The 26,637-nt window shown below is 58.7% G+C and overlaps 2 protein-coding genes and 1 non-coding gene across 3 annotated transcripts; all 3 read right to left on the bottom strand.

The window, feature by feature from the left end:
- Nucleotides 1-96: 96 nt before the first annotated feature.
- On the bottom strand, nt 97-11,456 carry SLC5A5 (solute carrier family 5 member 5). The gene is made up of 15 exons (XM_070586581.1): nt 10,740-11,456; nt 9,916-9,981; nt 9,559-9,610; nt 9,327-9,394; nt 8,519-8,673; nt 7,912-8,052; nt 7,695-7,824; nt 6,723-6,811; nt 5,904-6,016; nt 5,761-5,831; nt 5,248-5,334; nt 4,983-5,176; nt 2,921-3,045; nt 2,051-2,166; nt 97-1,147 (listed from the first exon to the last, which is right to left on the bottom strand). The coding sequence occupies exons 1-15, from the start codon at nt 11,094-11,096 to the stop codon at nt 983-985; spliced, it is 1,929 nt and encodes a 642-aa protein (XP_070442682.1). The 5' UTR covers nt 11,097-11,456; the 3' UTR covers nt 97-982.
- A 5,725-nt stretch (nt 11,457-17,181) lies between these two features.
- Nucleotides 17,182-20,286, bottom strand: RPL18A (ribosomal protein L18a). Its single transcript, XM_008509886.2, has 5 exons — nt 20,181-20,286; nt 18,831-19,010; nt 18,213-18,342; nt 17,523-17,632; nt 17,182-17,318 (listed from the first exon to the last, which is right to left on the bottom strand). The coding sequence occupies exons 1-5, from the start codon at nt 20,196-20,198 to the stop codon at nt 17,226-17,228; spliced, it is 531 nt and encodes a 176-aa protein (XP_008508108.2). The 5' UTR covers nt 20,199-20,286; the 3' UTR covers nt 17,182-17,225.
- Nucleotides 17,760-17,892, bottom strand: LOC139077993 (small nucleolar RNA SNORA68). Its single transcript, XR_011530655.1, has one exon. It is a non-coding gene; the product is annotated as a small nucleolar RNA SNORA68 (small nucleolar RNA).
- Nucleotides 20,287-26,637: the final 6,351 nt, after the last annotated feature.

Here is a 26,637-nt window from a genome sequence, read left to right as displayed (position 1 = left end):
CAGGCTTGGGGCAGGAGACACAGAGATTCACACTCGGATCTGACCGAGCAGATCTGAGGCAATGGCCAGAATGACTTTTCCAGAGAACACAGAGCATCAAGCCCCAGAATCCATTTATTTCACATGCATGGATGAAGTCTCCAGCCAAGGGTCAGGCGGGGCCCAGGGACGAGAGCTTGCCTGGCCCAGCTGACCCTGGTCGCCAGTGACATAAGGTAACAGAGCCTCCTAATCACGCAGCATCCAGGCCTGTCCCCACCCAGACCCGACTCGCTGTGTGACCTCAGGCAACCTCGCTGATCCTCAGTTTCTCCCTCTGTAAAGTGGGTTCGCGGTCCTCAGGATGAGACGGGGAAAGTGTTCAGGCCCAGGAGGAAGATGTGAGCATTACTTCCTCCTCCCTCTCCCCTCCTGCTCCCAAGGTCCCATGACGTCTGCACACCAAGAGGAGGGAAGCAGGAAGGGGTGAGGAGGGAGGGCTGGGGTCCAACCCTCCACGAGTCTCTGGTTTGCTCTGTGACCTTGGCCAAGTGGCTGCTCCTCTCCAGGCCTTAGTTTTCCCGCCTGTGATGCGGGGTGCAGGGAGTCGGGCCTGAGGACCTCCAAAATCCTTGCTGAGGTTCAGACACCTCCCAGGGGAGAGCTGGGGACTTCCTTAGACCCTCGTGCTGGGCCTGGGGGTTTCCCATGTTGTCCAGAGGAGACTCCAACCTCTTTCTATTGTAGGTAGAGAAATATTCGGCCTCGTTTTCGGCAAGCAGGCAGGGGTGCAGCATCTAAGACTAGGGGCTGGCTGGAAGCTGGGGGCTGGATAGATGACCTCCTGGAGGGGGGGCTTCACCTCTTCCCACAGGGCGGGACCTGCTGTCCCAAGCTCGTTTACATACATCACAGTCCAGCCAATCAGAGCCCAAGGTCATTGGCCCATGGCCGGGATTGGCCCACCCTGAGGTTCCATCCCAGGTGGCAGTCCCCCGCTGGCTCAGAGGTCAGTTTCCCGCAGGTCACCACCACCATCATGTCCACTGCCAGGGGTCCAGGAGCCAGCTCCATTCCCCTCCTTCTGCTCGAGGAAGAGCAGATGGTCCTCATCAGTAGGCAGGAAGTCAGGAGGCCTCTTGGCTCCAGGTGGCAGTTCCTCAGCACCCTGGGGGGAGGAGAGAATACAGACCCCATCAGAGACCCCATTTCTGCTTCAAGAAAATCTTTCCCCACAGCAGCTGGAGAGAGCTTTAAAATACCAGCAAGATCCCTTCCCTCCCCAACCCTCCCCTTGTCAAGCCTGCTCTGGCCTCAGGGCCTTTGCACCTGCTGTGCCCTCTACTGAGAATGCCCTTCCTCTCCATCTCCCTATGGCTGGCTCCTCTTCATTCTGGGCTCTGTCAATGTTACCTCTTCCAAGAGGCCACCTCCATCCTAGAAACCTGCTTTATTGTCTTCCTAATACTCATCGCCTGCTGAGGTCCTACTAATTTCTCATGTTAGCTTTCATCTCCCCTGCGAGACAGTGGGCTCGAACTCCAGCCCAGGGCAGGGCAGGGTACACAGCAAATGCTTAATAAATGAGGAAATGAAACAGGGAATCCAAACCAGGGCAGGCCTGGATCAGGCCCCCAGGGACAACGTTTGCCAAACTCAGGGCATTCACATGGCAACCACGCAGCTTTGGCCAAAGTCAGTCCACCCACCGCTGTGCTCTTATGTAAGAGTTTCTCTAAGTTAACTCACTTTTGAAGTAAGTCATTTTATTTTGAGATGACATTTTATATCAATACCCTAAAGGCAAACCAGTTTCACCTGACATAGATTGGAGTAATTGTAACAACAGACACGATGCACAGCAGGAAATTCTGCCCACTCCTTGTGAAAGGCAATGATAAAGCGTTGAAGACACACCAGCTGCCGGCTGCGCCTTTCCACTGGGTGTAACACGAGGGTGAGGAAGACAGTCACTCACCATGTCACTGCCCTGGATGACGGCCATGCCCAGAGCCCCTGAAGCCACTTCACTGGCCAGCCCCCACTCTGGAAGCCCAGCCCTGAGACCTACCTTCACCAAAGTGTCGTCCAGGGTGGCCACTTCTTCCTTGGGGGCCACCGATGCCGTCTGCCGTGTGAGGTCCCACCACAGCAGTCCAGGACCCAGGGCACTGCGCTTGGTGGGGCCTGAGGGGCAGAGAGAAACAGGGGCTTGTGGTGAGGCGTGGGGGAACTGGAGGCCCTGGGGGGAGAGAGAGAGAGCTCTGATGGTTTCCAATCCCAGGTGCGACAGTGACACCCTGGGGGGCCCTGGCAAGCCTCTGCCCTCTCTGGGCTTCAGTTTGCTCATCTACACAGTGGGGGTCATAATACAACATCAGTGGGTGTCTGGGAGGGTCTAGCGTGTGGTTCTGCTCACTGCCGTGTGCCCAGCGTCTAGAATAGAGCCTGGCACGGAGAAGGACTCAGTGGAGGCCTGGCGAGTGTGGAGGCCGAGGCTCAGGAAGCAGGGCCAGGCGCTGTTATCACGACTGAGTTCTCGCGCGCGCTCTCCGCCTCTCCGCGGGGTGCCGAGTGCCCGAGGGGCAGGGAGCGGCCAAGGTCCTGGCGGGAAACATTTCAGCACCAGGGACAGCGCCGCGGGCCCCGCTCCGCAGCCTCCAGCGAGGACTCGGTCCCTCGTCCCTGGGGTGCAGGAGGCACTAGAGAGGCGGCAGCCGGGCCTCAGTTTCTGCCTTTGCAAAATCGGACAAGGCCTGTGGGGAGCCAGGTTGTCCTGTCCTGAAGGTGACGAAGCGAAAAGGGTGTAGATGCGTCCAGCACGCAGTGGCCTCTTGCCCAAGGAGCCTGCCTCCTCTCCCTGCCCAGTGGTTCCTGGAGGCAGAGGGACGGACAGGGAGACCTCTGTCTGAGGGTCTTACCTGTCATACGCCCTGCTCACCTGTCAGGCAGCTGACGAGGGCTCCACATAGCACAGTGCTCAGCGTGCCCAGGGCACCATAATAAAGATAGGAAATGGCGTAGAAACTGTCAGCTAAGGCAGGTCGACCAGGGTCCATTCCGGGGCTGGGGGCGGGAGAGGTGGGCATGAGTCCAAAAGTCACTCCCAATCCGTTTGCTTGTCCCTGTCTCCACTGCCACAGACTAGCCCAGTCCTCCACGGGTCCTCACCCGGACATATGCGGCAGCCAATTTTCTCTCCCTCCTGCTGTCCCATCCCGGGCACTCGCCACCCACAGCCGGGGGAGTGTTACTAAAATGTAACTCAGATCACCTCCTGCCACTGCTCATCACCCTCCGTGGCTCCCTACTGCCCTCAGAATCAAACCAAATTAAACTCTCAGGAGAAAACACACGTGTAAAGCTTTATGACCTTGGATTTGGCAGCAGTTTCTTAAACATGACACCAAAAGCACAAGCAACCAAAGGAAGCAGATAAACTGGACTTCAGCAAAATTAAAAAGTGTTGTGTGCCAAAAGACACTGTGAAAAAAATGAAAAGACAATCCACAGAATGGGAGAAAATATTTGCAAATCATTTGTCTGATAAGGATCTAGTATTCAGAATGCATAAAGATACAAGGAATACATAAATTACATAAAGTACTTAAATAAATCAAAAGATAAATGACCCAATTTAAAAATGGGCAAAAGATCTGAACAGATATTTCTCCAAAGGAGACATAAATGTGGCCAATAAGTGTATGAAAAGATGGTCAACATCGTTAGCCATCAGGAAATGCAAATCAAAACCAGAGTGGGAACCCACCTCACGCCCACTAGGATGGTCAGACACACACACACACACACGGAGGGAAAACAGCAAGAACGATGTTGGCGAGGATGTGGAAGAAGTGAAACCCTCACACACTGCAGGTGGGGTTGTAGAGCGATGCCGCCACTGGGGAACACAGCCTGGTGGCTCCTCCAAAACTTAAACATACGGCTTCCCCGGGGCCAAGTGGTTGACTCCGCGCGCTCTGTTTCGGCGGCCCAGGATTTTGCTGGTTCAGATCCTGGGCATGGACATGGCACCGCTGGTCAGGCCACGCTGGGGCAGCGTCCCACATGCCACAAATAGAAGGACCCAGAACTAAAATATACAACCATGTACTGGGGGGATTTGGGGAGAAAAAGAAAAAAAAAGACTGGCAACAGATGTTAGCGCAGGTGCCAATATTTAACGACAACAAAAAAAGCTAAACAAAGAATTATCATAGGATCCAGCAATTCCACTCCTAGATATAGACCCAAGAAAAATGAAAACCTATGTCTACAGCAAAACTTGTACACAAACGTTCATAGCACACTAGTCACTATCGCCAAAAAGTGGAAACGACCCAAATGTCCATCAACGGATGATGGATAAAGAAAACGTGGTCCCTCCCCGCAGTGCACTATTACTCAGCCATAGAAAGAGAGGCAGCCCTGACGCGCGCCACAACGTGGGTGAACCTCGAAAACCTCACGCTGAGTGAGAGAAGCTGACAGAGGCCACACGGCGCATGATCCCATTTATACGAAACGTCCAGAACCGGCAAATCCAGAGAGACAGAAAGTGGATCAGCGGGTGCCAGGGGCTGGGGGAGGGAGCGCGGACGGACATGGGGCTTCTTTTTGAGGTGCTGCAAACGTTCTTGAGTTAGATAGTGGTGACGGTTGTATAACCTTGTGAATATAGTAAAAATCACTTTTAGATGGTTAATTTTTTGGTCTGTGAATTGCATCTCAGTTAAAAAGAAGAAAGAATCAGACCACATTCCTCTGGCTGGACCTCTTCTCCCATCCTTTCTCCTCCCATTGAATCCACGCAACGTCCCCGGAGTTGGAATATGCACTCAACTGAACCCGGCCTCAGGGCCTTGGCACCTTCCATTCCCTCCGCTGGCAACGCCCTTTCCTCACCCCTTCCCAAGCCACACTCTTCCTTCTTCGGGATTCAGTTTGAGGGTCCTCCGCTGACCGCACCTCTCAGGCCACGCCCCCCCACCCAGCCCGCTCACCTGGGGGCCCCGCCGGAGGCGTTGGCGGCGAGGAGCGGGCCCAGGAGGCTGGAGGCGTTGGCGGGGGGCTCAGCGCAGCCGGCGGCCGATGACGTCAGGACCCCCATGGACTGCGCGCTGGGCGGGTAGAGGGCGGCGCCCACCGCCACCCACAGCGACAGCGCCAGGCCCGCGGCCAGCCCGCTGAGCACGCCCTGGGGGCGGGGCGGGCGTCAGGGGCGGGCTCCACCGGGCGACCCCAGCCCCTCCCGCCCTCCGCGCTCACCCGCGTGTTGCAGGCGGGGAGGAGCATTCCCAGGATGAAGGTTCCGAGGAGGGGGCCGCTGACGACTCCCATGACGGTGAAGGAGCCCTGGGGGAGCGAGAGGCCGGGGCTGAGGGCAGAGCCGTCCCACCTCTCCTGGCCTCAGTTTACCCGCTGGGAAAGCTAGACCTGAGGAATTCCACTGAGGGCCTTGAGGCTCCTCTGTGCCTCAGTTTCCCTAAAGGGGAGGGGACTTCCTATTCCTGCCTCTCCTCCCTGTGTTGGAGGCAAAGATGCTGATTCTCTCTCCTGACTAGTGCGGTCCCACCTCCAAGCCAGGCAGGCCCTCCCTGACCCCAGGCCGCCGTCCCGTCCCCCCCTCGCCGCCCAGCCAGCTGGCTGCAGGAAGTATCCGGTGGCATCAGAGAGAACTCGGTTCTGCCACTGACAGTCTAACTCTCTCTCAGTCTCAGTTCAGTGCGGACGATGCCCCAGCTCTGGGCGGAGACAGGGCGGGTGGGCGAGGGGGCTCACCTGGAGGACGCCGCCCCCCAGCAGCGAGGACAGAGCCGCCACGGTGAGGCAGGCTGAGCCGTAGATGAGTGCTGTAGCGGATGGGGGTGGCACGGTCAGCGGGAGAGACCCCCCTGGGCCCCACCCAGGTCCCCCCAACTCACAGAGCCCCTTGGAGATGAGTACGAGTCTCTGGGGCGCCAGGCTCGGCAGCCGAGGTTTAATGAGGTCCTCCACGGTGACGGCAGCCATGGCGTTGATGCTCGTGGAGGCGGTGCTGGGGGCGCAAGGCGGGGGAGCTGGGTCATCAGGCCCCACCAAGGGACTGGCCACACCTCCTCTGCGGCCCGCCTGCAGGGGGGGCCCGCAACTGCCCCTTCCATCTGAACTGCCAGGACCCCACCCAGCCCAAGGTCAGAGGTGTGGATGACAGAATCCCTCAAGAGTGGAGGAGATGTCCACCCCCACCCCCACCCTGCAAACCTGAGACATCCCCAGGGGAGCAAGGACCCCATGACCAAGGGCAGGAATAACACAAGTTCTCATCACAGAGCAATAATGGGGCAGAGAACTGCCACATGGGACCCTGGTCACAGCTGGATCAGGGCTGAGGCCAGAGGTCATGGAGAATTTGAAACCACCAGAATGTGAGGCCCTGGGGACAGGAGTAGGGAACCGCTTGGTCACAGCCGTGCCCAGATTTGGAACAGCCGTACCTGCTACATAGGAGGTGGTCAAGAAACCCTTGTTTGCGGGACCAAGGATGGGAGGGGGGAGGCAGGTGTGCCCTCCCAGGTGATGAGATGGTGGAGACCCCGCGGCTGGGGTCCCTGTGCTCAGGGCGTGCTTTCTGCCGGAGCCCATGAGCTGCCCGCTGGGGACCGAGCAGGGACTGTAAATGAGCGATGTGCCTGGGACATTCTCTCCTGCAGGGGTGGCCCTTGGGACGAGGAGGCCTGAGGGGCCTGGCTGTGGCCGCTCACCTGAGGGTGCCGCTGTAGGCACAGGCCAGGAAGAGCCCCGGCACCCCAGGCAGGTCCTTGAAGATGTCCAGCACCAGCAGGGGCATGTACTGGGGAGGCAGGGAGGCCTTCAGACAGCAGCACCCCGAGGCCCGGCTTCTGTCTGGCCCCCACTCCCTGTCCCTAGCACCCAGGACAGACCGGGCTCACCGTGGGCACTTGGTGTGTGTTTGTTGAGTGACTGTGTGCCCCGAAGGACTGTCACAGCCCCACCGTGCCCAGAGCCCTGGGATCCTGGTGAGGCCCCCTCCTGTCATCCCCTCTCTACTGACGAAGACAGCAAGGCTGAGAGGGGCCATCCGCGCCCAAGGTTGCGCAGGCAGGTGCTCCAGGCGCTGAGCCCGCGGGAGACAGGGATGGGGTGCCCACGCAGCCTCTGCCAACTCTGAGCCCCGTGGCAAGAGCTCCAGCCGGGGTGTGACCTGGGCATGGCTCCTGGGCCTGGCACTGACCCTGACTTGCCTGTGGGCCTCAGGCAGTTGCTTCCCACCTCTCCAGCCTCAGTTTCATTATCTGTAAAGTGGGGGCCACGACAATCTTGACCTCATCGTGTGTTGAAGGGAACAGCATGAGGCAGAGCAGGTGCCTGCGACACCGGAGCTGGTCATTATTGTTAATCTCAACACTGTTACTTCATGCTGGGTCTGGGCCTCTCCTCCCTGACATCCCTCAGGGCGTCTTCGACTCCAGGTCGGCATGTGCCCCTGCCCTGCTCACCCACGCATGGCTCCCCATCACCTCCCAGGCTCATCTTCCTCACTCCTCTCAGATCCTCCTCTGAGCCAAGCTCTTTCCTGCCTCTGGACCTTTGCACAGACTGTTCTCGCTGCTAGGAATGCTCTTCCACCCTCGCCTCCAGAAATTCATCCACACAGAGGTTCAGAGTGTGGGTAAGGGGGCTGGGAGCAGCCTAGGAGCCTGGGCCAGACTCACCTGGTCCGGGGCAGAGATGCGCCCTGTGAGGAGAGGGTCACAGTCAATATAGAATGTGAACATGACGATACCACAGCTAGCAGCGCTGCACACGATCAGGAACAAGCCCAGCTGGTTGATGAGCAGGGCCCTGGGGGGAGCGGCAGCCTCAGGCTGGGGAGGGAGCAGCACATCCCAGAACCTCTCCCCGCCCCCCCCGCCCCTTCTAAACACTCACAGCTTGGCCTGCTTCTCTGTGCGGCAGGCCACATAGCGCTGCACCTGTGCTTGGTTCACACCGTACATTGAGAGCCACACCAATGTGCCGCCCACCACAAAAGTCCAGAATGTGTAGCGACTCCGTGGGTCCAGGTTGAAGCTAGATGAGGGCAGAGCAAGTCAGCCGTATGGGGATGCCACACTGACTTCATCCTCCCTAGGTCCCCAGATGGTCATTCTGGAACTCATGGGCCTTAAGGGGATATTTGGGGTGGGTTTTGAAGTGTGAGTAGGAGTTTGCCAGATAGCTTGAAAATTCATTTATTTGTTTACTGAGTCTTCCATGTATGCATTCCAAAACCATTTTTTCTGTGCCCAGCAGGAACCTCAGAAAGCCATCAGTCCACGGTCTGGGCTGGGGGCTGGGGTGGTGCAGAGGTCTGGGCCAGATGGAGGAATGGGGGTAGAGGAGTACAGAGAGGGAGAGCCAGAGTGCTATCTGTGAGGAGTCTGGGGAGGGGAGCAGGGAGGGCTTCCTAGAGCAGGAGACATTGGCTGGCTTCTCCCAGGGCAGAGGGAGGCCAGCTCCCTCACTTAGCAGTTTCTTCCTCTGCATTTCCACTCACTCCATCAGGTTGACCCGGGAGTGGTTCTGGGCCAGCTGGAGCAAGTGCCTGGGGCCGCCCATGAGCACAGTCCCACGGGCCAGGACAACCCAGAAGCCAGCCAGCATCACCACGACCTGGAACACGTCAGTCCAGATCACAGCCTTCATGCCGCCCTGCAAGATGTGACCGAGAGGGTGGGGTCAGACAGGGACCCGGCTGGGCAGATGCCCACCTCTGCCTCAGTTTCCTCATCTGTAAAATGGGGTTGTTCTGTGCATGAGAGAGCTGGTCACCACTGCCATTATCGTGAGCTGCTGTTTTACCCTCCATGGCAGCCCCTGGATTTTCCTGTGCAGAAGCCCCTCCCCACCTTGAGGGAGGGCCCTTCAGATGAGGCCAATCCCCTCCCAGCTCCAGGAACAACCAGTCAGGGACACCTCAGCTCCCCAAACTTCTGTGAGTGGCTCATCCTGCACACAAGGCCAGAGGCAGCCAGACAGCCCTCCTGGGGCACCAGCCAGCCCATCCTGAAACAGGAGCTCCCTTTCGGCCAGACAGAAGCCCAAAGGCGCAGAAGCCTGAAGTTGATGGGGTCCCTAGAGATGGGGGAGTAGCCCCTGGATCCAGCCATCCCTGAAACTAGATTATCCCTCGACATTCAGCAAAAAGTCTTTCAAATCACCTTTTATCATAAGGATGAGGAAACAGGCTCAGTTGGGACACAGGCTTCCTTGGGAGGAAGGGAAGGTAGAGAATGGACAGACGGGCCCAGGGTCTCCCCCTCTCAGTGAGCACGGAGCCCCCATGTCGGGTGGGGGGTACTCACCACAGTCGTGTAGAAGGTGCAGATGGCTCCGGTGGACAGGAGCGACGCCCAGATGTCCAGCCCAGTCACTGGGAAAGGAGACCCCCCATTAGGCTGCTGGGCAGGTGCAAACTTGGCCCCCAGTGGCCTGGGCCCTCCTGTCTCCAGGGGAGCTCCTCCTTCCCCACTCTTCCACCTGGTCTCTAGCCTTCGGCCCGCCGGGTCACCCTCCCCGGGTCTCCCAGAGTCACACCTTGGTTGAGGATGAGCGCGGGGGCGTAGATCACGATGCCGGTGTACAGCATCTGCAGGTGGACGGCGCGCGCGGTGAGGGAGGGAGGGCGGGCGGGGGACGGTGGCGCGGTGGCGGCTCTGGGCGGGGAGGGGCTCCAGAGGAGGCGGGGGAAGCGGGGCTTGGGGGAGGGGAAGGGGGCGGATGGGCGGGGCCAGGTCGAGCGAATCCGAGAGGCCTCCGGGCCAAACCCGTAGACTGGGGGGCGCAGGGGGCGGGGCCAGCGGCGTGGGCGGGGCCCGGCGGGGTGGGGGCGGGACCCACGCGACTGGGTCGTGAAGGATGGAGGCGGCTGTGGGCGGGGCCGAGGCCACTCACTGTGGCCAGCAGGTACTGCAGGGTCCCGCAGAGCCGCACGGCGCGGCTGAAGCGCAGCTCCAGGTACTGCAAGGAGGAGCCGAGGGCTCGTGGTCACCTGGACGGGTCCTAGCCAGGGGCTGGAGGCCTCTGGGGTCCCGCACCCACCCTCTTGGCTTCTGCCCTCCCTCAGGCAGCCAACCGTGCTCTTGCTCGTGGAGGCCCCGCCGAGCGCTCACACTCCGACCTGTCCGCACACACCTGTGCACACGCGCCATCCCCACGCCTGTGCACACGGCGTGTGCCAGGGAGGACGGTCCATCGAGTGTGCACACGTCGCCCCCTCTCCGCGCTCGGGGCTGATGGCCCCGGGGCGGCCGCCGCTCTAAGTATTCGGACTGTCAACATGCTCAGGGAGCAGACAGTGCCTGTAGCCAGCTGTTATTGGGCGCCTACTGCGTACCGGTCACAATTTTAATCCTTTTACTCACTGCCCTGGAGGTCCTGTAGTTAGCCTGGTTTGACATTTAGGAAACCCGAGCAGAGAGGCATGCCCCTTGCTCAAAGCAGGAGGAATCGGAGAAGTGGGTTTCGCCCCGAGCCTGCCGTCCGGGGAGCACAGGGGTGCACGCACGCCCAGGCATGTGGGGGGCAGAGTGCGCCGGTCCACACGTGAGGGCCTCGCCCCCGCGGGCTTCCGCGGAAGACAGCCAGGCCCCCGGCTCCTCTTCCTCCTTCCTGCCCGTCGCCCCACCGCCTGCGGCCTCTTCCCAGAACCCTCCCCACCGGTGCGCCCGGCTGCCCCCAGCAGAGCCCCGAGGAGCCGGCCCGCGGCCTCGCGGTACCTGGTAGGTGCTGGTGAGGCCCAGGCGGTAGAAGACGGGCAGGAAGAAGGCGGCGGTGAGCAGGGAGTTGAGCAGCTGGCCCAGACACATCCAGAGGAACTTGAGGCCGTAGCGGTAGGCCTCGGCCGGCACGCCCAGCACCTGCACGGCCGACATGAAGCTGGCCGACAGCGAGAGGCCGACGGGCAGGGCCGCCAGGCGCCGGCCGCCAGTGAAGAAGTCCTCGGCGCTGCGCTGCCCGCCCCCCGCCAGCCCGACCCACAGCCCGATGCCCGTGGACACCAGCAGCATGAGCGCGAAGACGCCGTAGTCCCAGGCTCCGAACACGGCCGGCGCCCCGGCCTCGACGGCGGCCATGGGGCAGGTGCGGGCGCCCCGCTGCCCCGGGACGCACGACTGCGGGGAGGCGGGGGGTCTCGGCCTCCGCGGCGAGGCCTACGCCTGGCCCCTTCGGGCCCCTGCAGGAGGCCGCGACGGGGGCTCGGCCGGGGCTCCCGCGCCCGGAACCTGTGGATCCCCGCCGCGCTCGTCCGCCTCCCTGTCTCTCCTCTTCGTCTACGCGTCTGCCTCTCCGTCTGCCCGTCCACCTCCCCCCAACTCGTCCGGCGGCCCCTGCAGCCGTGCCCCGGCCCAGCCAGCCGTCTGTCTGTCTGTCTGTCTCCCGGGGAGCCGTGCTCAGCGCTGACAACTGCAGGTCTCGGTGGGGCTCAAAGGGACAGTTCGCAGCGGCGGGCTGCGGATTTATTGTGCTCCCGGGTCAGCGAAGCTCCGCCCCCGGCTTGGGGGCGGGCAGGACCCGCACCCTTTCCGCCCGGGACCGGGTCAGGCAGGTCGGGACAGGCCACGTGAGTGGCTGCTGGGGGTGGGGGCGGGGAGGCTCCAAGTGCCCCCTTGCTTCCCGGGGCACTTTTCCCTGACCATGGGCTGTTAGTTTCCCCCGTCGACAGGTGGGGAAACTGAGGCTCGGAGATGGCATGTCACTCACCCCAGGCCACATAGCCAGGAGCGGTGGCTTCAGCATTCAAGTCCTCGCTTTGCTTTTGCACCTTGGGCTGTGGAGAGCCCCCTCTCCCGCAGGACTGGGTTCGCTTTCAGGGTTGCATCGTCCCATAAGGACAACGGGCTCTGCGTGAACCACTCCCCAAGCCGGCCCCGGGACCCAGCCTTTTCTCTAGAGCCTAGCGGGGGGTGGGGCTGGGGGGGCGTCACGGCCCTCAGGCCAGGCTGAGCCGGAGTCATCGGGGTTCGAGTCCTGAGTGTGAACATACTCGAAGAAGTCTTTACTTCTCTCCGGGCCTCAGTTTCCCCTCTGTACACAGGGCTAGAACAGCCCCAGCCTCTGAGGGATGAATGGGACCAGCGTAACAGCAGCCTGGCGCAGAGTCCGCAGCTCGTTCGTTTGTTCTTCGTTCCTTCGTGGGTTCCTCCCGCGAACGCGCGGAGCGCCAGCCCCGTGCCGGGCGCCCAGCGTCTACCGGCGTTCGGGGAGGGGCTGTCAGTGGCCACGCACCGAATCAATGCAGACGCACGACTACCTGGGGCGGGGGGCGGTGTCTGCACGTCCCTATCGCACAAACGAGGAGACCGAGGTCCGGGCAGGGGAAGTCCCTTGCCTGGGGTCACGCCATCAAGGGACCCAGACCAGGTCATCTTGGGGTTTTCCGTTGGTCAGCTGGGAAGGACTTTGGACTCCGGAGGCTCTGAGCTCTGAGTTCGAGTCCTAACTCAGCCTCCACAAGCCGGGTAGATCTAAGGATCTGCCGGGTGAAACGCTAGGACACTGGAGTCCTCCCCAGCCTCTGCCACCCTCTGGCGGCTTCCTCTGCCCTACATAGGCCTTTCCAGCTGGGTGCAGAGTCCCCCGTGTGTCCCTGGGACTGTCTTCTCTCTCCCTCTCCCCGTGCTGTCCAGGGCAGGCCTGCCCCTCCCCTGGGGCTGCAAGACCGCGGCCGCCACACGGTCATCTGTTGCCCGCTGGCACGCACCCTCTGCCCGCCCGTGGCGCAGGTAGGGAGGACACCGAGTTCCTCCTCCGTCATTTTTCCAGGCCGGGCCGCTCTGCATCCCCCGGGTGGGAAGGGGAAATCCAGGCGGAGAACCCTTCCTGTAAAGCCATGCAAACGAATGCAAATATATACAAATTGTGCAAAAAACCAGGCAAACCGGCCCTATGTCCACAGAGAGGTCCCAGGAGGGGTTACCGGCCCCTGCCAGCTCCCTCTTCCCCTACCATTGGGAGGTGGGGTGGGTCCGGGCTGCAGACTGACACAGGGACTGAGACCTGTTCATCGCATGCTTACTGTGTGCAGGGCCATGTGCCAGGCACTGGGGACACAGCAGGATCCAGGTGGACCCACCTTGTGCACGGGCTCACGGCACTGACCAAGCGAGCAGATGAACACCCATTTCAGAAGCCGATGGATGATGAAAGCGAAGCAAGGTCAGAGATGGAGAAGCCTGGGGAGCGTGGGCCCTCTGGGAGGGGAACTCTGAGGAGGGGCGTGGACCTGCAGGAAGCGAATGAGTTGGGCCTGGAGAGAGCTGGGGAAAGGCGTTCCAGGCAGGGGGAACCGCCAGTGCAAAGGCCCTAGGGTGGGAAGGAGCAGAGTGAGTGGAGAGGTGAGTGAGGAGGGGGAGGGCCACAGGGTAGAGGTGTGGATTTTATTCTGACGGTGCTGCGTGGCCACTGGAGAGTATGGAGCAAATGAGGGACCTGGAGATTTCTAGGTTCTGAAAAAAGCCCACCATGCCGCAGGTGGGAGCTGTGGGGTGGGGCGAAATGGGTGGATTCGCAACACATTCTGGAATCCCAGAACGTAAGAGGAGGCCCAGAGCTGGCAGCCCTGGGGTGGGGGGCTGAGGCGGCGGCACAGACGGGGCAGGGAGCGGGGTGCGAGAGGAGCAGTCGCAGCTTCCCCGAGCGTACAGCTCCCATCGCGGGATGGGAGGGGCAGGCAGGACCACCACACACACGCTGCACAGGCCCCGTGTACCCCCCTCGGTGGGGCGGAGGGCTAGAGCCATGCCTGGGGCCCAGCAGCTGCAGTCCCAGCAGAAGGGGCAGGAGTGTCAGGGGCTGCGAGGGAATCTGCTGCCCAGCCCCTGCCTGGGCACCACCGTGCCCCGTGTCTCCCTGGAGACGGGCCTGGGGCAGGGGTGAGAGGTAGTGCCTCCGTCTGGCTCCACCATGAACTGCAGGGGATCTGTGCTTGAACTTCCACCCTGCACTCAATCACCCCAAACCGTTATTACTGGCGCTGTCGATGTCCGTGGCATTCCACACAGTCTCTCGGTTTCAGGATCCGGGTCGGGTCTCCTGGCCCCAGCTCATCTCATCTTGCCGTGGCACCTGTCCTTGCCCCCACAGTCCCGATTCAGGGGCAGGTGCGGGGAGGCAGCTCTCCAGGTCTACACCCCAGAGCGTGACATCTGGCCCCGGGCCAGCCCAGGGACAGGACCTGGGAGTGCCTCTGCACCCAACAACGTGGGAGAGGGCTACAGGAGCCCTGCGGGTTCTGGACTCCTGCCCTGTCACCACTGGGCTGGCTGGGTGAGCCTGGGTAGCACCTGTTCCTCTCTGGGCTCCAGCCAACCAGAGCTGTCAGCAATCCAAGTGGTGGGCCCCACCTGGGAAGGCCCGTTCCCTCCCAGCCCCTCAGCTCCCTCTGGAGAGTGAGGGCTCAGCTCCGTGGTCCTCGCCTCCAGCCAGCATCCTCCAGCCCGCATCCTGACGGCCGCTCTGAGCAGGGGTTGCAGGAACTGCCAGGTGGCTGGTTATGTAGAAGCGTCTGTGGGCACACACGTTGCGGAGATGGCAGGTGGGCGCATGAGCAGTTGGTTAGGGAGCTGAGGGCTCACTTGTCCTTGGTTCAAGAGCCCCTCACTAACGAGTGACCCCATCCCTCAGCTGGTTGTGGCAGAGCTCTCCCAGCTGGCTCCCAGGCTGTAAAGGAGCCTTGGTGGAGCCCGAGGCGGGCACGCGGTGACAGAGGACCTTGTTGGGGCTCTGGCCTTCCGCGTTCCTGGTGGTGCCTCCTCCCACATGAGCCTCCTGGCCTCTCAACCTTTAGCTCATCTTAAGACCTCCCATCCCCAGACCTAAGGGGTCACCACCCCCACTTGGCTCAGAGTGGGCAGTCACTGCCCCAGGCTCAGCCAGCAGGGCCCAGACTCCAGGCCAAGTCAGGAGTGACAGGACCTGCCCGGCTTAAGCGGGCGTCGGGGTCCTCCCCCCTCCTGGTCTACTCCCAGACACAGGTCGGGTACCCAAGCTCTTTCTGCCTTGTTGCTTTTTTCTTTCAAAGATTTTCTTCTTTTTCTCCCCCAAAGACCCCTGGTACATAGTTGTGTATTTTTAGTTGTGGGTCCTTGTACTCATGGTACGTGGGATGCCATCTCAGCACGGCCTGATGAGCGGTGCCATGTCTGCGCCCAGGATCCAAACCAGTGAAACCCCGGGCCACTGCAGTGGAGCGCGTGGACTTAACCACTTGGCCACGGGGCGGCCCCTGCCTTGCTGCTCTTGTATGGCTTCCTCACGGCCAAAGATGGCTGCTGGAGCACTAGCCACTGGGGCTACATTCCAGCCTGATGGATAGTTGCTGGAAATGGCATGTCACTATCATACAGCCACCACTAACCAAAAGGGAGGCTGGGAAACTTTTTTCCGGGTGGCATCTAAATATGGGAATTCTACTACTGAAGGAGAGAAGGAATACTTGGGGCAATTAGGAGTTTCTACCATAAATCACAGATGATTAATGAAACCAAGTAGGCACAAATTAAACAAGTTTTAGCCTGACTCCCTAAATACACCTTAAACATCAAACTGCCCCAAAGAAAACAATTTGGAACACATACAGAGAGATTTTCAGGTTTTCGCCCCACTAAAGAACTTTTGCAAACAAAAAACCACCAGCAGCTTGGCAGAGAAACGGGCAAACCTCTTTCAAATTATTTTTAAACCAGGGAAGTGCCTCCACGAGAAACAAAAACCTGAAACCCACAAACGGGATTCTCTTCAGCTGCCAACTCCAGCTTGCTCACTCACGGTGCAGTCAAGGCCGGAGGAAAACAGGCCGTCTTACTGGAGGCTGCCGGGAGAGTGATATGCGGAGGCCCGCATCCCAGCCTTGGCAGCAAGGCCAGGCCCGCGAGTCCACATGTCACCCCACGCGGTGCAGACACAGGTGGAGGGGTGTTCAGGGGCCATCACTGCCCTTTTCTGGGTTGCACACTTATTGAACCCCTCCTGGGGATACAGTGTGTGACAGAGAACCAATCAAATCACATGAACAGAGGTGTGGGCTGCCAACGTGAGGCCGACCCAGTGCCAATCCACAGAGCAGTCCACGCAGGGCGCTGGGCAGGCACTCAGGGCCGGGGTGGGGTGGTTAACAGCAGGCAGAGCTGCCAGCGGGCAGGGGGCTGGGCCCGAGCCTGCCCCAGGCCTCCAAGCACGGTGGCGGGGGGGGGGGGGGGGGGTTGACATGACCTGGTTTCCTGGAAACGGATCAAGCCCAGGCTAATCGTGACTGGGGATGTGGAGCTGTGCTCCTGCCCGGGGCTTTCCAGGCCCCACCCCACTGCCTTTTTGTGCCTCAGCTCCTGCCCGAGCCCAGGGTGGCCTCTGAACACGAGGCGAGTCCTGACTGACCTAGGCTCCTGGTGCAGGCACAGTGCTGCCTTCAAGTATTGTCAACTGAGTAAATGTGGCACGTACTTGACCTTCTGACAAGGACACAAAGGCTCAGAGGGCCAGGGCTGCGCAGGCCTGAGCTCCCAGCTGGGCCTCGGCCAGGGTGGCCCCCCAGGTGGGATTAGCTTCGTGCCTGGAATTCCCAGCCTCCAGCGGTTCCCTGGAGACCGGCCCCACGGGAGCCCTGGACACCCTGGGATAGATCAGGGGGGCTCCAGCCGGTGGACACAAGAGAACCCAGCACAGCAGACCCATAGCCCTCTTGGGCATCCCCATGTCTGCTCTGAGGATCTTGGAACCAAAGATGGGAGTTCTAGGCCGGGGGAGAGGCCCCAGGTGGAAGGAACCAACCCTGTCACCCTGCCGCCCGGTGTCTGACTACCGCCGTCTCCCCACCAGCAGCAGTGTGGGCAGCTGGGGCCTGTGTCCCAGGCGGGCAGGACAGATGTGCGGGCCAGACCTGTGAAGTACCCCAAAGCTCACAGCAGAGTGTGACGGCTCTGAAACTGGAGCCTCCTGGCTCCAGGACCCGCCCGTGAGAGCCCTCACCAGACAAAGCCCGGAGAGCTGTGCCGGCAGGATGGAGCTGGGGAGGGGCCCTCGCTGTTCCTGGGGCTCCCCTTCTGGACCCAGGTGTCCGGCCCCACGTGAAGCGGGCAGCTCTCCCGGAGCAGAGCACTCACAGCGCGGCCGCGCCCTCTTGAGTTCTGCAGGGCACGGACAGAACACAGGTGTCCAAGCACGCAGGCTTCCAAGGAGTTTATTTGACCAGACCCGAGGAGACCCAACTAGAAAAAGGTGTTGGGCCTCTTGGTGGTGAAGCGGGGCTTGTGCTGGCGACGCAGGACCCGGTGGGGCAGCGGGAACTTGATCTTGGAGTCCTGTCATAGACAAGGAGCCGAGTGAGGGGAGGGAGGCCTCTCAACGCGTCCTCCGGGCCCACCGAGGCGCGGCCGCCCCACTGGGCTCCTGCGTCAGACCTGGTGCCTGTGCGTCTCCTAAGGCTTGGGGGGCAGCCAGGCCAGCGCAGCGCTCCAGGGCGGCCCCTCAGCCCAGCCCACCCAGCAGGGCCCAGGGGCACTCACGTGGAACTGCTTGACGGCTGGTCGGCGGCACTTGCTGGCTGCGATCTCCTCCACTTTCATCACCTGGATGGAGTGGGCCCGGGCGCGGTGCCGGGCGCCCATGTCTCGGTCTGCAGGGAGCAGGAGTGTACTGGGTGACTGTGTACTTGGGGTCTGGGCATTCCCCAAAACTGCCACCATGTGTCCACCGGGGGGCCCCAACTTGAGGACAGGGGAGCCGCAGCCTCTGGCCACCAGAGGTGTAGAATCTCCAAATTCACTTTGAGGGGCACAGCCACAGCCCCTCAAAGGCGACAGGATCCGCTTGCTGTTAGCACCTGTGTTTAAACCGCTGCTACAAGAAACAGCAGTTCTTGGGTTTAGGTGCCTGGGTTTTGGGTCTGGCAGGCACGCCACCCCGGGAGCACGTGGGGCGGCCAGCACCAGGCCCCAGCCACAACCCACGAGGGAGGGTCCACACTCTGAGGTGGTGGGCTGCAGGCCCCTGCATCCCATGCTGCAGGTTCCAGGAAAAGGTGGCCTGTGGCCTGCTCTCTGCTCCCCACCCCAAGCAAACACCTCTCCTGCGCCTCATGCCACCACCCCAGAAGCCTCTTGCATTTGTCCTGCCTGAGTGCGTGTGTCAAATCGAGCTGCAGATGCCTGTGACATGAGGCTAACAGAGGAACCCCGCTGGGGCAGGCGGCTTACAGCACTGGGTGACGGCGCCTGCGGTGGTCAGGTCCCGGTACTCGCGGTACATGTTGTGGGTGCCGCTGCGGGAGTCATAGCGCAGCCAGATGCCAAAGTTCTTCACCCGCAGTGGGGATTTCTCGAACACCTGCCAGAACAAGGAGACCGGCTGAGGCGGGAGCAGGCGGGCCCTGCCCCCGCACCTCAGGCATCGGAGGGAACCTGCTGTCCACAGGGAATGGCACGGTGACAGCAAGGGGTGCAAAGCAGTCCAGGCCTGGCTGCTGCCCCCATGGCGACCAGCACAGCTCCAGGCCCCTCCCAGACACAACTGTCCTGGGTCTGTCTGGGCTGCAAACCAGTGGCCACCCAGCGCAGCCTCGTGGTGCCCAGAGCACATCAACACAATGTGTCCGGGGACAGCATCTCTCCCACCTCACTGACGAAGCCCAGGGAGGGCCGCAGCCTCAGCCAAGGTGGCCCAGCACACCAGCCACGCCCTCCCTGGGCCTGAACAGCGGACCAGCACCATGAACGGGACCAGTCACTGAGAAGTCTGGTGAGCCTACAAGCTGAGGTATGCCCCGTGGGAAGGTGTGAATGCACTCCGGACCACACCGTCTCTGACACCCCTACCTGTCCGCAGTAGACAATCTCCCCTGAAGACTTCTTCATCTTCTTCAGCTGAGACACAAAGTACCAGAAGCGGGACTTGGCGACGACATGATTCGGGGCGAAGATTCGCATGCGGTAGAGCGGGGGCGTGTGGCATTTGGGGGTGGGCAGGCAGCGCCCCACCACCTTGTACTCTCGCAGCTGAAACAGAAACACAGGTGAGGCGAGGCCAGCACGTGAGCCTGGTGACTGCTGGATCAGGGGACTGAGAAGGGAAGCCCATCTCAGGGCCTCCATGTGGAATTCAAGTGACTGTGGGTCACGCCACGGCCCGAGCATTCTCCGCAAAAGGGAGTGCCGGCGGGGAGGGTTCACCGAGATGCCCAGGCACCCTCTGCCCTGGCTCATGAAGGCTGGGGGCTGTCAACCCTGCTGCCCTGCCCCTCGTTTTACTTGGGAGAAAAGCTGAGCCCTAGACCTGCCGCCTCAGGCCCAGAACAGCCAGGCAGACTCCTTCCTCCAGAGCACCTTTGCAGCTCACATCTCGCCAGCATCCTCTTTCACTCTGGCATCCAGAGACAGGGACCCCCCGGCCCACTCCAGGCACAACCAGGACAAGAATCCAGCTCCCTCCCGCGCCCTGACTGCTGCCCTCAGCTCGCGGCTGCCTCAGTTTCCCCTGCTGCAGCCCAAGGCCTGTGACACGGCTGGAAAGAGCCACCTCCGGAAATGACTCGCCACCAATTCACTAACACTAATAGAAGACAGCCGCAAATATGGTACACTGGGCTCTTACCTACACCTCTCAACGAGACTCATCGGCCTCTTTCCCAGCGTGGAAACTGAGGCTGGCGAGCTGTCCATGACCCGCTCGCCCTGTTCCTCCCCAGGATCTGCTCTTCCACCTCTGCGTCGTCACGCTCCCTGGTCTCACCCAGCACTTGCAAAGATCAGGTTCGCACTCCCCGCGTGAGCTCGGGTCTATAACTCCCTCCTACTTCTCACAGCCATTCTCAGAAAAGGGAATACTATTGCCGCCCTCGCCCTGGTCCGCTTTGCAAATGGGGAAACTGAGGCTCAGAGGCTCGACAAGGTCCCGCAGCGCGAGCCTCCCCGCCGCGGGAACCTGCCCCTGGCCCTGGAAAGGTGGCCCGGCCTCCCTCGCCCCCGCGATCCCCGAGCCGGCCGGCCACGCACCGGCCTCCCCACGCGGCGCCCGCCATGTTGGCTGCAGCCGGGGCGGCGGCGCGCGGCCGCGCGGGACCCAGCTGGGAGCGCGCTCCCCCGACGCGGCCCGCGGCAACCTCCCGGGGGCCCTCATGCGGCCGGCGCCGCGTCGCCGGGCCCCCGGCCCCGCCGCACTCATCTTACCGTGCCCGAAGCCTTCATGGCGCCCTGTCCACGCTCGCCACCACCCCCAAAAGGAAGTAGCTACCCTCGCGCAGCCGCTCACCACGACTTCTCTGCCGGAAGTCCCTCCCTCCCGAAGCTGCGCGCCCATTGGCTTCTCGACCCCGCGCTCAACAAGATCTGCTTCTTCATTCGGCTCCGGATCCACCAACCTCTCGCAACCTCGCCTCGCTTCACGGGAAGACTACAACTCCCAAGAGGCAGCGCGGCTAGCCCCTTCTGTTCCGCCGCGGCCGTTTGGGGGCGTCTGCGCGCGCGGCACGCCGGGAGTCGTAGGCACTCAGGGAGGTCTCGGCGGCCGATTGGAACATTCTGCTTCTCCCGGACGCTTATGCCTAGAACCGAGCTTCGAGTGGCCGCGATGCTAATGATGAGATCGCGCCGCTTCTCCGCACTCGAGGCCTCTTCTTCCCCAGAGGTGTGTTAGGGAGGTCTCAGGCCACGGACCTGAGAGTTATCTGTAAACTGGGAATAATACTAATGTTTTCCCCTAGGAATGTTACAATAATTAGATGAGATGACCCATGTGAAACGCCGGGCACAGAGCAGTCAACAATTAACGAGCGCTAACCTTCATTAGGCGCTGGAATGTTACTTCTTATTGCGATGGGGGTCTGATTCAAACCCCATCCTGGAGCAGCACGGGGTGGGAGTGGGGCGCTGGAACTGATCAAGGTGCAGCCCCCACCTTTGAGGGGCTTCGGGCTTAGCAATTTGCTGGGGCAAAAAGAGGTTGTCTTAATCTTCCTCGAGCAAGAAGAGGAAGACTGGCAGGAGCTGTTAGCTCAGGGCTGATCTTCTTCACCAAAAAAAGAGAGAGAGAGAGAACTGGCAACAGATGTTAGCTCAGGGTGAATCTTCCTCAGCAAAAAAAACAACAGTGGTCGCCTCTGAAAGGGTAGGGTCAGGGATCAACTGACGGGCACGAAGGAACTTGCTGGGCTGATGATAATGTGCCACATCTTAATAAGGGTTATGTGGATACACACATTTATCAAAAAACTCAGCAAATGTACTCTTAATTTGTTCATTTCATTGTATGCAAAATGTCAATAAAGAAAATCTATACAAAAAAAAAAAAAAAGAGGTTGTCTTGGAGGGGAGACCGATGATGGAAAGGAAAGAACCAGAAACAACTCAGATGTCAGGCTGTGAAGAGAAACAAAGAGGAAAGAGGATAAAGCGGAGGGTTTATTTCACGCGGGAGGGCGCTTGGGTGAGGTGACACCTAAGTCCAAATAGCACTTTTCTTTTTTTAATTAAAAAAAGTAGGGGCCAGCCCCATAGCTGAGTGGCTAAGTTCGCGCGCTTCTCTTAGACAGCCCAGGATTTCGCTGGTTCGAATCCTGGGCGTGGACATGGCCCGGCTCGTCAAGCCACGCTGAGGCGGCGTCCCACATGCCACAACTAGAAGGACCTGCAACTAAGATATACAACTATATACTGGGGGATTTGGGGAGAAAAAGCAGAAAAAAAAAAAGATTGGCAACAGTTGTTAGCTGAGATGCTAATCTTTCAAAAAAAAATTAATAACAGCTTCCTTGAGATATAGTTCACATACCATACAAGTCACCATTTAAACGGTACAATTCAACTGTGTACGTTCACAGACACACGTACATATGTATTTAGTATGTGCACAATTGTGCAACTGTCAACATAAAATTTAGAACATTTGCGTCATCCCCAAAGGAAGCCCCTTAGTTAGTAGTCACTTCCCGTTGCCTCTACCTCCCCCAGCCCTAGGCAACTAGGAATCTACTTTCTGCCTCTATGGACTTGCCTATTCTAGACGTTTCACATAATTGGAATTACACAAAATGAGGTCTTTGTCACTGGCTTCTTTCACTTAGCGTAGTGTTTCCAAGGCTCGTGCACCTTGTACCGTGGCTCAGGACTTCATTTCTTTTTACTGCTAAATAATATTCCATTGCATGGCTATACTTACCCATTCATCAGTGATCGACATTGGGGTTGTTGCTGCTTTTTGGCTATTGTGAATACGGAGATAACGACATTTGCATGTGCCATTTGTGTCACTGTATGTTTTCATTTCTCTTGGGTATATAGCTAGGAGTGGAATTGCTCGGTCATGTGGTAATTCTATGTTTAACCTTTTGAGGAGCTGTTAGACTATTTTCTAAAAAGCCTGAAGCATTTTGCATTCCCATCAGCAGTGTATGAAGGTTCCACCTTCTCCACATCCTCACCACCACTTTGTATTATATCCATCCCAGTGGGTGCGAAGTGGTAGCTCGTTGTGGTTTTGATTTGCTTTCCCCGATGGCTAATGGTGTTGGGCACATTTTCATGTGCTTATTAGGCATTTGTATATCTTCTTTGCCCATTTTTAAAGTGAGGTTTTTAAAAAAATTATTAGTTGTAAGAATTCTTCACACTTTCTATAGATATATAGTTCCTTACCTATATATGATTTGCAAATTTTGTCATTTGCGGGTTACTTTTCCCTTTCTTGATGCAGTCCTTTGAGGCACAAAACTTTTTCATTTTGATAAAGTCCAATTTATCTTTTTTTCTTTTGTTGCTTGTGCTTTGGGTGTCATATCTAAGAAACTATTGTCTAATTCAAGGTTATGAAGCTTATGTCTATGTTTTCTTCTAAGAATTTTACGGTTTTAGCTCTTACATTTAGGTCTTTGATCACTTGGAGTTAATTTTGTATATAGTATCAGACAGGGTTCGACTTCATTCTCTTGCATGTGGAGATCCAGTTGTTCCAGCACCATTTGTTGAAAAGACTCTTCTTTCCCCTTTGAACTGTCTTGTCGAAAACAAATGGTTGATTTCTGAGTTCCTATTGTGTTCCCTTGATCTGTATGTCCGTCTTTCTGCCACTGCCACGTTGTTTTGATTACTGTGGCTTTGTAGTAAGTTTTGGATTGGGAAGTGTGAATTCTCCAATTTTGACTTTCTTTTTCAAGATCAAAAAGGTTATTCCGGGTGCCCGGAATTTTCATGGGAATTTTAGGATCAGCTTGTCAGTTTCTGCACAGAAGCCAGCTGGGATTCTGACCGGGATGGTGTTGAACCTGTAGATGGCTTCGGGGAGCACTGGCATCTTCATGTGACATCTGCCATTTCGTCTTTGTTTCCTCTGTGTCTCCCGTCTTTTGTGCTGTTTTTCCCATCCTTCCTTTACTGCTTCCTATTGCATGAAATGACTATTTTCTAGTGTAACATTTTAATTCCTTTAATGAGTTTTTCACTATATTTCTGAGTTATTTCCTTAGTGGTGCCTCTAGGGCTGAAGGTACATCTCGACTTAGAATCTCCATCGGATTTATGCTGCCTTAATTCTCTGGAGATACAGAGACGGTATTTCTCTATAGCTCCTTTCCTCTCCAGCTTTTTGTCCGATTATTGTTATTGTTGTGCTATTATCGTTATACATGTTACAGCTACATATGTCTAACCCTACAGTACATTGTTACGGTTACTACTCCATGCAATGGTATGTCTGTTAAAGAATCTGAGAAAATAAAGGAGAGCAAGTATATATTTACGGAGTTTGTTATATTAATTTTCTCCTTTTCCATTTCTGCTTCTCTTCACCTGTGTTTGTGGATTAGAGTTGTCACCTGGTGTCATCTGCTTATTCCAAGACAGCTGTGCCCCCCACCTTTGTTGTGCTGTTCGTGTCAAATATGTTGCATTCCTAAAGCAGGGGAGACAGAAGGAGGAGCAGTCTGCATGTACACTGTCTTTTATAATTACAGAATTACCTTATCTGTGGTCTTTGGTTTGCTGGGTGAGCTGGAATTAACGGGCTCTGTTTGCACTAAAGTCCCGAGGCCAACAGGGCAGGAGGAGATTAGTTAGCCAGCGCCTTCCTGGTGGACGCTTGGGTTGTGAAGTCGGGAAGCTGGCGGGAGAGGAGCGTGACGGAGGGACCGGGCCTGCCGCCTTCTGGCCCAGGCCTCCTCCCGGGCGGGGCGCCAGGCGAGAGGCGACTCCGTGCGAACGGCGGTGCCGCGAGTGTCCACTAGGTGGGAGCAGAGCCCTTGCCTGGCTCTGCCCGGCCGAGGCCAACAGTCGGGGCGCTGGTGTGGGGAGGACACAGGTTCGGATCCCACCGATAGTTTCCTGGCGCATCGCCGCTTTGGGCCTCAGTTTCCCCCTCCGTAAAATGAGGCTAATAATAGTCCCCAGCTTGTAGGATTGTGAGGTTTATACGGCGTATAATTGTTTGGACTGGGGAGGCAGGGGCCCTGCGTGAACTCACTGCCCTGGGCCTCAGTTTCCCTAGATTGCGCGGAGGGAAAGGGCGGGTGGAAAGAGGTCCTGGAAAACGCAGGGCAGGACCTGGGGCACAAATCGAGTCCTGGGAGAGCAGGAGGACGGAAAGAGAGAGGAGGGGCGGGAGGGGACAGGGACAGTCCCAGGCGCAGCCCCCGCCCTGGGGCCTGGCGCCTTTGTCCCCGAGGCCGGGGTCGGGGCGACTCCCGCAGCTACAGAGGAGGGACCGCGGGGGCGTGTGTGTTCCGCCTAAAGTTTGTTAAAAAGCTGGGGCGTTTTGACGTTTCGGCCCCGCCCAGCCCCTGCCGCGCGGGGATCCGATCGCGACCCGGGTCCCCAGCGCTCAGTCAGGCCTCCCGGGCGTCCCCGGCCTCCCCGTCTTCCTTCCTCCGCGAGACCGTGAAGGCGCCCGGTCGTTCGTCCGGGCTGCGCGGCCGCGCCCCAGCTTGGGTCGGCGCAAGAGCTCAGGCCGCTGGCACCTCCGCAGCTCCGCCCGTCCTGCTCCGGCACCTCCGTCCTCCCAGCGCTCTGCCAAAGACCCCGAGTCGCCCGAGATTCTGCTCCTGTCCCTTTGTCCACAAGATGCTCCCAGCCACCCACTCCCTTGCACCCAGATGCCACGCCCCCCGGGCCTGGTCTCCTGCCCCCTCCTCTCCTGTCCCTGATTGTCGCTCCTCCTGACCCTCCTAAGGCTGTTCCTCAGAATTCATTCATTCATGAGTACCTACTGTGTGCCAGGCGCTGGAAACATAGCTGTGACGGGGACAACCAACAACTCCAGCCCCGGGGGAGGTAACATACTAATGGGGGAAATGGACAAAAAAGATTGATCAGAAAAAAATGTGCCGCGGCAGAGCGTGCTGTGTGCTGGGGAGAGAGACATAAAGTGAGGAAGGGTCTCTGTGGTCTCCGGGCAGCCCCCCAGTCAGGAGCCAGACCCCCTTCTCCCTTTCCTCAGCCTAACGGGGTGGGGGAGGCCTGGGGCTGTGAGAAGGGGAAGCAGAGCCCACTGGCGCCTCTTCCTTCCTGTCACTTGACCTCCTGGAGCCTCAGTTTCCCTCTCTGTGCATGGGGATCACAGTCCACACCTCCGAGATTGTCTTGAGGACTAAGCTGCTGAGTGTACAAAGCCGGATGGGCGCCTGGTGCCCTGGCACTCACGTGTGTTCACTGTTCTCATTATCAGTCTGGTTGTTTTGGTTCATGGTCAACCTCTGAACAGCAGCTCCAGTAACTCCGTTTTCCTCTCCCATCCCATGCCATTAAACAGGTTTCCTTTTTTGATCAAACACTTACCTTTTACAAACTATTAACAAATACAAGATTCAACAGGCACGAAAGGTCAATGACATAAACTGTCTCCCTCCTTCACCCACCATGGCTCCCCAGTTCCCCTCAGTGGCCACCAAGGGAACAAGTTACTTATGTTCCCCTGTGGAGAGAGTCTACGCAGGTCTGAGGAAACCCTCTTGTCTCTTCTCATCCTCCATACACCAAAGCTTCTGCTCTGGCGGGTTCGCGCCTTGCTTTTTCCTTCACAAAGTGTCTGGAAGTCTTCGCACATCGTCCGTATTGTGCTGCGTTATTCTTCTGTGCAGCCGCATAATGTTCCAGGCTGAGCAAGACCACAGCTTACTCAGTGAACGCCCCGTGGCTGGGCCTTTAGGTTGTTCCCTGCCAGCTGCCGACACAGAGCACTACTGTGGATGAAGAGCCCCGGGCAGGCCTCACTCCTGGGGGGTTCACTTGCTAGGAGGCTCGCTGGGCCCCAGGGCCATTTCTTCAGCTCCCACCTGGCGCTCTCCATGGGGCTGGGCCATTTCCACTTCTAACAGCAACAGATGGGGATGCGCTCCTGCAGACCCTTGAGAACACCCTGAGTGCTCACACTTTCCGTCTGTATCAGTCTGATGGGGGAAATGACCCCTTGTTTTCCTTCCTCCCCGCCTCTGCCATCTTTTCAACTTTATTGAAGTACGATGGGAGCATACTAAATTGCACACATTTTAAATGCACATTTTTCACAGTTTCGAAAAGTGTGTGAATCTGTGAAGCCCGACTACAATGAAGATCATGAACATATCCGTCACCGCCCACGAGTCCTGCGCCCCCGCACTGTGCCTCCCTCTCTCCACCTTCATTCCCAGACAGCCCTGATCTG

The sequence above is a fragment of the Equus przewalskii genome, chromosome 20, assembly GCF_037783145.1.
Source record: "Equus przewalskii isolate Varuska chromosome 20, EquPr2, whole genome shotgun sequence".
Classification (NCBI taxonomy): Eukaryota; Metazoa; Chordata; class Mammalia; order Perissodactyla; family Equidae; genus Equus; species Equus przewalskii.
This window is presented reverse-complemented; position numbering and strand designations above follow the sequence as displayed.

Excerpts from the sequence above, each read along its gene's own strand:
- RPL18A (XM_008509886.2), bottom strand. Across the intron at positions 18,343-18,830 it reads AGATTGTCTACTGCGGACAG|GTGTTCGAGAAATCCCCACT; the intron begins GTAGGGGTGTCA and ends TTGTTCTGGCAG. Across the intron at positions 17,319-17,522 it reads CAGCCGTCAAGCAGTTCCAC|GACTCCAAGATCAAGTTCCC; the intron begins GTGAGTGCCCCT and ends TGTCTATGACAG.
- SLC5A5 (XM_070586581.1), bottom strand. The coding sequence starts at position 11,096 with ATGGCCGCCGTCGAGGCCGGGGCGCCGGCCGTGTTCGGAGCCTGGGAC. Across the intron at positions 9,982-10,739 it reads GCCTCACCAGCACCTACCAG|TACCTGGAGCTGCGCTTCAG; the intron begins GTACCGCGAGGC and ends TCCTCCTTGCAG. Across the intron at positions 2,167-2,920 it reads CCTCGTCAGCTGCCTGACAG|GCCCCACCAAGCGCAGTGCC; the intron begins GTGAGCAGGGCG and ends TCTGCCCCTCAG.